Consider the following 11,622-nt stretch of genomic DNA (forward strand, 5'->3'; position numbering starts at 1 on the left):
GCAACACACACAAAATGCTGGTGGAACGCAGCAAGCCAGGCAGCATCTATAGGGAGAAGCACTGTCGACGTTTCAGGCCGAGACCCTTCGTCAGGACTCATTTTTGTACAGTCATGAATCCTTTCATTCATAAATATCAGTATATTTATGGACGATTACACTTCCACTCATAAATACCTCAATCTCCTCAACAAGTTTAAATTCTCTGGTCCTGACCACCTCATTTTCACCATGGATATCTGCTGTCTTTACAATTCTATCCCCCATTAAGAAAACCTTAACTTTCTTCACTTCTTTCTCAGCAAAAGACCCGAACAGTTCCCCTCTACCACCATCCTTCTCTGTCGGGTAGAACTGGTCCTCACACTTAACAATTTCTACTTCAGCCCCTCCACTTAATCCAAACTCATGGGCACCTGCAAGGGCCCAGCTCTCCCTGCCTTTTTGTTGGCAGCATAGAACAGTCCATGTACCAAGCCTTCCCTGGTAATGCTCCCAACTCTTTCTCCACTACAACGGTGCTGCTTCATGCACCCAGGCTGAGCTTGTCAATTTCATCAACTTTACCTTACGTCCATAGATACTGCCTGACCTATTGAGTTCCTCCAGCATGTTGTGTGTATTGCCCCAAAGATCCTTGTATCCTCACTTAGAAGAGGTGAATTCCTGGGGATCTACAGAATGGATAATTTTGATCCTTTGTTTAAGAAGGAAAGTAGGATAATCCAGGAAATTATGTCAGTAGGCTGGTAAGTCAGCTATTGGAGAGGATTCATAGGAATATAATTCATGAAAACTTGACTAAGATTCTTGAGGAGTGTTTGAGGTTAAGGGTAGGGGCAGTAGATGCTGTCTCCTCAGATATTATTAAAGACTTGACAATGTCCTTTACGGTAGTCTTATCCAGAAAGGTAAGATGCATGGGGTTCATGGATTCAGAATTGGCTTTACCACAGTAGACACCTTCTTTTGGAGTTGTTACTAGAAGCGAATCCTACCTGTGCTTCCTCCGACGAGTTCTCCTCCACTGCCTGCAGGAAGGCAGCCTCCTCCATCTTCTTGTTGTACTGTAGCTCCAGGTTCAACTGCTGCTTCTTCTTGATTTCTGTCTCATGCTTGAGAGCGTTGAGGCGCTTTGCCTTTTCACACACCTTCTGATCCATAACCACCATGATATCCTGGGCAATGAGGGAGATCTGATAAATCCTCAAACATGGATTGTCACAAATCTTGCCAGGTTGCACAGGAGATATTTATTAATTTTTGTACTAAATACAAGCAATCCTAGCAGCATAAACATCTGCCAATGCAAAGTCTGGCTATCCAACAATCAGAGTACTACTTGAATCAGACAGTAAGGAAGGTACTTGAAATAACTCAAGTACCTTCATTACTAGAAAGTTTGTGTCCTCAACCTTTCGGATAGCAAGTGTTAAACATCCTGATATGCTCTGTGACACACATCAGAATTAAAAGTACATTCAACAGAAAATCACGAATAGAATTTCATTAATTGCAGCAGGTTAAACGCAGACCAATTCCTCAGATGCAGAGATATTAAGAGACAATAGTATTCAGAGATTTTAATTCAATCCAATAGTTCAGAATCTTTATTCTATGTTGATTTTATTGAGATACAGCGTGGAATAGGCTTTCTCAGCCCTTTGAGCTGCACAGCCCAGCAACCCATATAACCATTTAACAATTACAGCACGGAAACAGGCCATCTCAGCCCTTCTAGTCCGTGCGAACGCTTACTCTCACCTAGTCCCACTGGCCCGCACTCAGCCCATAACCCTCCATTCCTTTCCTGTCCATATACCTATTCAATTTTTTTTAAATGACAAAATCGAACCTGCCTCTACCACTTCTACTGGAAGCTCCTTCCACACAGTTACCACTCACTGAGTAGAGAAGTTTCCTCTTGTGTTACCCCTAAACTTTTGCCCCTTAACTCTCAACTCATGTCCTCTTGTTTGAATCTCCTCTACTCTCAATGGAAAAAGCCTATCCACGTCAACTCTATCTATCCCCCTCATAATTTTAAATACCTCTATCAAGTCCCCCCTCAACCTTCTACGCTCTAAAGAATAAAGACCTAACTTGTTCAACCTTTCTTTGTAACTTAGGTGCTGAAACCCAGGTAACATTCTAGTAAATCTCCTCTGTACACTCTCTATTTTGTTGACATCTTTCCTATAATTCGGTGCCCAGAATTGTACACAATATCCAAATTTGGCCTCACCAATGCCCTTGTATAATCTTAACATTACATCCCAACTCCTACACTCAATGAAAGCACAAGATGCTGGCAGAACTCAGCAGGCCAGACAGTATCTATGGGAGGAGGTAGTGACAACGTTACGGGCTGAAACCCTTCAGGGTTCAAACTTCCCATAGATGCTGTCTGGCCTGCTGAGTTCTGCCAGCATTTTGTGTTTTTATTTATTTCTAGCATCTGCAGATTCACTCGTGTTGCTCCTATACTCAATGCTCTGATTTATAAAGGCCAGCATACCTAAAGTTTTCTTCACCACCCTATCCACATGAGATTCCACCTTCAGGGAACTGTGCACCATTATTCCTAGATCACTCTGTTCTACTGCATTCCTCAATGCCCTACCATTTACCATGTATGTCCTATTTTGATTAGTCCTACCAAAGTGTAGCACCTCACACTTATCAGCATTAAACTCCATCTGCCATCTTTCAGCCCACTCTACTAACTGGGCTAAATCTCTGCAAGCTTTGAAAACCGACTTCATTATCCACAACGGCACCTATCTTAGTATCATTTGCATACTTACTAATCCAATTTACCACCCCATCATCCAGATCATTAATGTATATGACAAACAACATTGGACCCAGTACATATCCGAGGCACACCACTAGTCACCGGCCTCCAACTTGCCAAACAGTTATCCACCACTACTCTCTGGCATCTCCCATCCAGCCACTGTTGAATCCATTTTACTACTTCAACATTAATACCTAACGATTGAACCTTCCTAACTAAACTTCCGTGTGGAACCTTGTCAAAGGCCTTACTGAAGTCCATATAGACATCATCCACTGCTTTACCCTCATCAACTTTCCTAGCAACTTCTTCAAAAAATTCAATAAGATTTGTCAAACATGACTTTCCACACACAAATCCATGCTGACTGTTCCTAATCAGACCATGTCTATCCAGATAATTATATTTTACCATCTCTAAGAATACTTTCCATTAATTTACCTACCACTGACGTCAAACTTACAGGCCGATAATCGCTAGGTTTACTCTTAGAAACCTTTTTGAACAATGGAACCACGTAAGCAATACGCCAATCCTCTGGCACCATCCCCGTTTCTAATGACATGTGAAATATTTCTGTCAGAGCCCCTGCTATTTCTACACTAATTTCCCTCAAGGACCTAGGGTATATCCTGTCAGGACCCAGGGAATTCCACTGTTATATTCTTCTAAAGCGCCAGTACTTCCTCTTCTTTAATCATCATAGTTTCCACAACCACCCTACTTGTTTCCCTTACCTTACACAATTCAATATCCTTCTCCTTAGTGAATACTGAAGAAAAGAAATTGTTCAAAATCTTACCCATCTCTTTTGGCTCGGCACATAGCTGTCCACTCTGATTCTCTAAGGGACCAATTTTATCCCTCACTATCCTTTTGCTATTAATATAACTGTAGAAACCCCTGACCTGCTACTCGACGTAATTGACATATGTGCTCCAAAGTTAAATGGAGACCCAGTGAGAATGAGTCCACTGTAGACCTGTTGAGGCACTAGAGAAACTGTAGTGGCGCAGGTCCTCTCTCAGGTAGGAGTTAATTTTAGCTGTGACCAAACTCTCAAAGCACTTCTCCACATTAGGAGTGCTGCTGGGACCTGGTTCTTCAGGCAGCTCACCCTGCTCTTCTTAGGCACCATTATGATTGCTGCCCTTTTGAAACACGGTATTTTTGAGATAGAAGAGAATGTGTAAGCAGCCTGATGTCAGAACCTTAACAGTGGCAATTCTTCACTCTGGGTTTAATTAAATAGGAAAATTGATTTATTTTTTTCACAACTGTTTGTTGTTACTGGTATTCAGGGCAGCAGTGAAGGTCCTCCATCTCTGTCTGTCTTTGGCTGTCTTCTCTATTGTGCTCCAGGATCCTCACTTCTGCCTGCACGGTACAGCGCCAAGTTGTCTTTGGTCTCCCATGTGTCCTCCACCCTTCAGAAGTCCAATGGCTTTTCCTCTCATCATCAATCCATCTCCAAAATTTCCTCATGGTGACTGTGGTCATGTCCCCTTGGTGATACTGAAGGATTAGGACGTGGGTGGAGATCTTTCTTGGCCAGATAATACAGAGCATCTCTGGAGTCTCATGGTGTGGAATGAAGACAGCTTGGGAAGGTCGTACTCTGTCACGTGCCAGCATTCCAATCCACACAAGAATGTGGACAGAACACAGCTCTGGTACAGCTTCACCTTGTACTTGGTTGATCCCCATACGTTGCTGCACATGCGCCAAGCTACGGTGAAAATTGTCTTCCAACCAGATCATTCAACTTCAGCAGTATAATGAAGTAGTACAAACTAGAACAGTTAACAGAATGCAGAATAAAGTGTAGCAGCTACAGAGAAAGTGCAGTCCAGGTGGACAATAAGGTACAAGGCCATATCAAAGTAAATTGTGAGGTCAAGAGTCCATCTTATCGTACTGGGGACCATTCACTGTGAGGGTCATGTGAGTGCTATCATGTTTGCTGTTGTGTGCTGGGGCAGCAGGCGGAGGGTAGCAGACACCAGCAGAATCAACAAACTCATTCGTAAGGCCAGTGATCTTGTGGGGGTGGAACTGGACTCTCTGACGGTGGTGTCTGAAAAGAGGATGCTGTCCAAGTTGCATGCCATCTTGGACAATGACTCCCATCCACTCCATAATGTACTGGTTAGGCACAGGAGTACATTCAGCCAGAGACTCATTCCACCGAGATGTAACACTGAGCGTCATAGGAAGTCATTCCTACCTGTGGCCATCAAACTTTACAACTCCTCCCTCGGACACCCTGAGCCAATAGGCTGGTCCTGGACTTATTTCCACTTGGCATGATTAACTTATTATTATTTAATTACTTATGGTTTTATATTGCTATATTTCTTCACTATTCTTGGTTGGTGTGGCTGTAACGAAACCCAATTTCCCTCGGGATCAATAAAGTATGTCTGTCTGTCAAAAGTCACGTAACAGTGCTGTTGAGGATGTCCTTGAGCCTGGTGATATGCGCTTTCAGGGATTTGTATCAGGGATGGGAGGAGGGAGAAGCGAGAATGTCTGGAGTGGGTGGAGTCTTAGACTATGTTGGCTGCTTTTTTGAAGCAGTGAGGTCTAGTCAGAGTCCATAGAGGAGAGGCTGCTGTCCTTGTTGAGTGATGTCCACAATTTTTCACAACTCCTTGCTCTAATTAATGAGCTACCTTCCCACATCATCTTGTAGAATCCAGCAACTTCAGAGTCAATGCTAAAGGCTAGTTGAGACCTTCTTGGTTCAGACCAACCTCAAAATTCTACTTTCTCTAAGCAAGTCATTGGATTTACAAAAAGGCTTCATTTTTGCATCTTTCAGCAAAAGCGGAAAAGTCTGGAAACAACCACCTATAACTGTGTAATAGTCAAAGAAATCCAATAAATGTTTACCTTTCCACTCTTGTTCCTCAGAGCTACTTTGTCATGGTGATCTTGAAATGAAACTTGCACAAACTTCTTATCACTCTGAAACACAAATTACAAATTCATTATAACCATTCTGTCTTCCAATATTCAGCCTGTCATTGATTTGAACTTGAATAGATGCACAAGGGACAGACAGAGCTAATTTAGCGACAACTGCAACATCACCTTTATTCATTTAGTACCTTCAATTTACAAAGGTGCTCTGTATTGTTGTGTTTGATGTTGAGGGAGAGTGCAGAGCACACCAAGATGCCAGCATGCAGGATATTCAACTGAACTTTACTGATAACCTTGCTTGTACAAAATGTGAACTCCTCCCATGTGGTAGTGGTCAATGAAGGGGCATGGGATTAACACTATTAACTACCACTATAATTATTAAGCAAAGTTATAATTGGAGCTAAAAAGGCACAGTAAAAGAAGTAGGTTTTAAAAATACATTAAGATGTAGAGAGGGAGGCAGGGAGAGTTTACAGTGGAATTCCAGAGCTTAGAACACTTGCAGCTGAAGATATGGACATTCTGACTGGCTGCGTCACTTTCTGGTATGTGGGGGGGGGGGGGGGGGGTGGCTACTTAACAGGATTGAAGTAAGTTGCGGAAACTTGTAAATTTAGACAGCTCCATCATGGATATTGACCTCCATACCATCCAAGGAGCAGTGCCTTGGGAAGGCAGCGTCCATCATTAAGGATCCCCACCACCCAGGACATGTCCTCTTCACATCGGGAAGGAGGTACAGAAGCCTGAAGGCACACACTCAGTGATTAAGGGACAGCTTCTTCCCCTCTGCCAACTGATTTCAGAATGGACATTGAACCCGTGAACACTACCTCACTCCTTTTTTATTTGTACTACTTATTTTAACAACTATTTAATAGACATAGATATACTTACTGTAACTCAGTTTTATTTCCTCTATTTATTTATCATGTATTTCATTGTACTGGTGCCATCAAGTTAACAAATTTCATGACGTACGCTGGTGATACTAAACCTGATTCTGACTCTGATTCATGGTTGAGCGATTAAACTATGGGTTGATTGAAGGATCAAAGGTGGAGAACTGAGGACTGGTAGAGCTTACAAAGACTGGGGGAAAGGGATTTGAATAAAAGGATGACAATTTCACGTAGGAAGAAGTACAGTCGATGTTTCGGGCCGAGACCCTTCGTCAGGACTAACTGAAAGGAGAGGTAGTAAGAGATTTGAAAGTGGGAGCGGGAAGGGGAGATCTGAAAGGATAGAAGACAGGAGGGCATCCCTCCTCCTCCTGTCTTCTATCCTTTCAGATCTCCCCCTCCCCCTTCCACCATCAAATCTATTACTATCTCTTCTTTCAGTTAGTCCTGATGAAGGGTCTCGGCCCGAAACGTCGACTGTACTTCTTCCTATAGATCATAGGTGTCAAACTCAAGGCCCGCAGTCCATATCCGGTCCGGTGTACAATTATATCCGGCCCGCGAGATCATTTTAGATAGATCTATTATTTTAATTATTAACGGCCCGGCGATATGAAGCCTATGATTGTAAGTTAATACCAATCCTAAAAATAATGTTTGCTCAGCCGTCTTCTTCATAAGAAACAGAATTTGTGAAGTGAAACACTTTGTAGTTATAGCAGAGACTGAGACACGTGAGAACAGGCTGAAAAAACGGAGGCAATGAAAGCTGCGTTCGCACGCGCCCGACTGATCCGGCCCGCATGAAGCTGCATTTTGCCCAATCCGGCCCGTGACCTAAAATGAGTTTGACACCCCTGCTATAGATGCTGCCTAGCCTGCTGAGTTCCTCCAGCATTTTGTGTGTGTTGCTTGAATTTCCAGCATCTGCAGATTTCCTCGTGCTTGTGATGACAATTTCATTATTGCGGCTCGATAGTGTAGTAGTTTGCACAACACTTTACAGTAGCAGTGACCCTGATTCAATTCCTGCCGCTACCTGTAAGGATTTGGTACGTTCTCCCTATGACTGTGTGAGTTTCCTCCCGCAGTTCAAAGACGTATTAGTTTGTAGTTAATTGGTCAATGTAAGTTGTCCCATGATTAGGCTAGGATTAAATCAGGGGATTTTCAGGCGGTGTTCCTCAAAGGACTGTAAAGGCCTATTGCTGTATGTCAATAGATGATAGATAAATAGACAGATATCCAGACAGATAAATAGATAGATAAATAGTTAGATTAGATAGATAAATAAATACACTGGAGATCTGTAAAGGTCAGTAAACAGAGCTAATGGGCATCTTCTTTCATACTGATGACTTAGAACAACAGCCTAGGTTAATAATTAGTTGATTAGTCTCAGTCTCTTTACAAAAGCAGTCACTTCCGAATTTGTAAAGGGGATATCTTTACTCTATTAGTCGGTTCAGGATTGCCACATTTCCTAAAACACTATCTGTGCATAAGAGACTGCAGTGGCTACTCCTGATGCATGACAAGTCAAAATGTGAACTGTTTCACGTTGGATTGGCAAGTGTTTACTCTGGATGGCGGTTTTATTCCACGCTTTCCTCCAACCTGCTGCACTGTCATGTTTGTACGTTTGACCAGAAAGTGGCGAGATGGAAGCTTCTTCAAATCTCTATAGACAGAGAGACGTAGGGCAGCACTTGTGAATGATCACTCCACATGTGACATTTGTTGTGGGGAATAGCTACTGAATTAATGTAAGCCTCAGTTCTGACAATAGCGGACACTGTAGAATTTAGCTGGATATCTGGTGTGAGTTCTAATAACCCAGAGAGGTGTACCGTCCCTGGCTGAGAGAAGATGAATACTATAACAGAGCTGCAAAGTTCAACCAAGGTGGCAGCTTAGCTCATTCCGAGTAGTTTTTGTAATTCTCACCGTACTCTTGATCTTCAAAGCATTTTCTTTGGAAGATCATTATGAAAGTCTATGATCAAATGTTGCAGCTAAGTAGGATGGAGTTGTATCATGCTAATTTTTGTTTTGGAATTGGTGATGATGTTGAAATGAGCGTATATTTTGTGAATGCTGAGGAGAAATACAGATATGACAGATGCCAAGACATTGACAAACGCAAATTTCTCCAGGGAAGGCATAACCATTAATCAAATGTTGAAGAGACAGTGGGCGAGAAAACTTCCCAATGGGTAGTAATATTTAAAACCTTTGGCCTGCTTAATTTGCCTCCTGGGTAGATACACATTCTTCGATTGCCCAGAAATAGATAGATAGATAGATAGATAGATAGATAGATAGATAGATAGATAGATAGATAGATAGATAGATAGTTAGATAGATAGATAGATACTTTATTCATCCCCAAGGGGAAATTCAACATTTTTCCAGTGTCCCATACACTTATTGTAGCAAAACTAATTACATACAGTATTTAACTCAGTATAAATATGATATGCATCTAAAATCACCCTCCCAAAAAGCATTAATAAATAGCTTTTAAAGAGTTCTTAAATAGTTTACTAAAGTGCATATCCAAAATAGGTGCAGAAGCCTGAGGGAAATGAGACAGTGGGAAGTTTTTAGTAGCATATATTTAACAAAACAGTATTGTATTTGTTATCTTTCCACAGCATGCAATATCAGGATTAAGATTGTGCTGGTAGACGTTCACAATGTTCCGGCACATGGGTCTTAGCAGACTGATGTGTATAGACAAGAGAACATGGCTTGTTCTTGGGCTGTGGATAGCTAGTTATTTTGACTAATCCTTTAGAGGATGAGATGCTGAAAGCAATGATAGCCATCTGTAGCTCCTGCATTCACTGGCCGGATTCCCAGGTTTTTATCGCTAGAACACAACTTTGTGACAGATTTGGTCACATTCCATCATGTTTGAACAATGGTGCAGATACCACATTTGAGCCAAAGGTTTGAGTTGCTGGAGGAATTTTTCACTGACTCTCAGCTCTTCTACATCCCCTTTCTTGTAACATCATTGGCAAATTATTCTTCTGCCAACTTACAACTTCCTTTTGGATCTCCCTCCCACAATCACCCTCACTGTAGTCGTTCATGGTTCCAGATCTCTCTCTCTCTCTGCACAGTGCAGCAGCTCATTCATTCCATTCCCCTCTGTGCAACAACCTCAAGATTTTTCTTTGTAAGTGGCTTGTCAGAGGTGTAACCTTGACTTTCTCTCTGTCACTGGGGCAAAAACAAATGTAGTTGTCCCAGTGATCAAGACTTGCATGTCTGGGAGATCTTCAGGGTTGTGCACCCAAAAGTTTGTCCAGTCTTACCATCAGTGCTCCAGCCAGTGCTCTATGCAGCTGCTTGATCTCTTGTCTCAGGTGCTGAACAGTCTCCTTGTTTTTCTTGATTTTATCTTGCGAAGTTTCATAATAAGCCTTCCGATCACCCTCTGAAAGACAGCAAGAAGTAATGTTAGGATCTTGTACAGGTAGACACTATCACGTGTAGCTGATACCATAACTTCAGAATCATGACATGTTTACTATCACTGGCATGTGTCATGAAATTTATTAAGTTTGCAGCTGCAGTACAATGCGACACATTAAAATAGAGAAAGAACTGTGAGTTACAGTAGGTATGTATATTAAGTAGAGCAAAAAAAAGGAATAAAATAAGTGGTGAGGTAATGTTCACGGGTTCAAAGTCCATTCAGAAATCAGATGGCAGAGCGGAAAAGGCTCTGAATCGCTGAGTGTGTGTCTTCAGGCTTCTGTACCTCCTTCCTGATGGTAGCAATGAGAAGAGGACATGTGTTGGGTGCTGGGGTCCTTAATGATGGACGCTGCCTTTTTAAGGCATCGCTCCTTGAAGGTGTCCTGGATACTATGGAGGCTGGTGCCCATGATGGAGCTGACTGAGTTTACAACTCTGTAGCTTATTTCGATCCTGTGCAGTAGCCTCACCACCCCCCACCATCCCAGGCGGTGGTGCAGCCAGTTGGGATGCCCCCCCCCCCCACGGTACATCTGTAGAAATTTGGAAGTGTTTTTGGTGACATACCAAATCTCCCTCAAACTCCTAATGAAGTATAGCCACTGTTCTGCCTTCTTTATAGCTGCAAATGTGGGTGCAGGTTAGGTCTTCAGAGATTTTGGCACCCAGGAACTTGAAATTACTCACTCTTTCCACTTCTGATCCCTCTATGAGGACTGGTGTGTTGGCAAAATGGAAGAACCTCATAGTGTTGTTGAAGCCATGGGAAAAAATGTTACAGAATTTTAAGTCCACATTAAATGAAGCTTGATTTTACAAGGTAAGTAGCTAAAGAACTGGCTACAGTTAGGCCTAAAAGAGTGGCCCCTCCAGTTGCTTCTGCTAATTAAACAACTTACTATTTTCCTCCATCCTTCTCCCTTGCATCTCTGGCTTTATCCAGCCTCCCTCCATCCCTCTTCTCAACACTACCTGTGGCAGTGCTCTTCAGTCCCTAGGTCTCAATCTCTCTGCACCTTTCTCTTTCCAGTCTTTTTCCTTCACATTCTTTCTCCCATAAAGAAACACACACACACACACAATCCCAAGTAGAGGCAATTCATCAGCATCCCCCAACAGCTCAAGGTACATGTATTATCAAAGTCTGTATATATTATACAACCTTGCAACAGGTAGCCACAAAAACAGAGAAACCCACGGGAACCCACTGAAGGTCGTTTATATTTCTGCTGTCAGATTGTGCTTAGCGTCTGCAGGCACATGCCCAGCTATCAAAGCTGGGTGCTCACCCTCCACACGGGATTTCACCTGTACTGCATATTGAACAGGCTCCCATTAATCCAGTCAACTCGAGCGCCAACCAGGCCGTGGTTTACAAACCCGCGGTCCCTATTAAACCAAGCACACACCCAAGAGCTGAATTTTTTTCTGCAAATCCCAGATCTGCTCCTGCACGGGGAGTCGCACTCGTGAACACTGTCCCGGCATGGTCGATCG

The 11,622-nt window shown here is 42.7% G+C and overlaps 1 protein-coding gene across 1 annotated transcript in view; it reads right to left on the reverse strand.

The window, feature by feature from the left end:
- Positions 1-11,622, reverse strand: part of odad3 (outer dynein arm docking complex subunit 3) — a 65,819-nt gene that overhangs the window by 53,893 nt on the left and 304 nt on the right. Inside the window, exons 1-4 of the mRNA XM_059992189.1 lie at positions 11,535-11,622; positions 9,960-10,081; positions 5,696-5,770; positions 999-1,178 (exon numbers count right to left, since the gene is read on the reverse strand). The exon at positions 11,535-11,622 is cut by the window's right edge and continues 304 nt beyond it. Of these exons, the coding sequence (XP_059848172.1) occupies positions 999-1,178; positions 5,696-5,770; positions 9,960-10,081; positions 11,535-11,613 (456 nt within the window). The 5' untranslated portion in view covers positions 11,614-11,622. The remainder of the gene's footprint in view (positions 1-998; positions 1,179-5,695; positions 5,771-9,959; positions 10,082-11,534) is intronic.

This window comes from Hypanus sabinus, chromosome 16 (assembly GCF_030144855.1).
Source record: "Hypanus sabinus isolate sHypSab1 chromosome 16, sHypSab1.hap1, whole genome shotgun sequence".
Classification (NCBI taxonomy): Eukaryota; Metazoa; Chordata; class Chondrichthyes; order Myliobatiformes; family Dasyatidae; genus Hypanus; species Hypanus sabinus.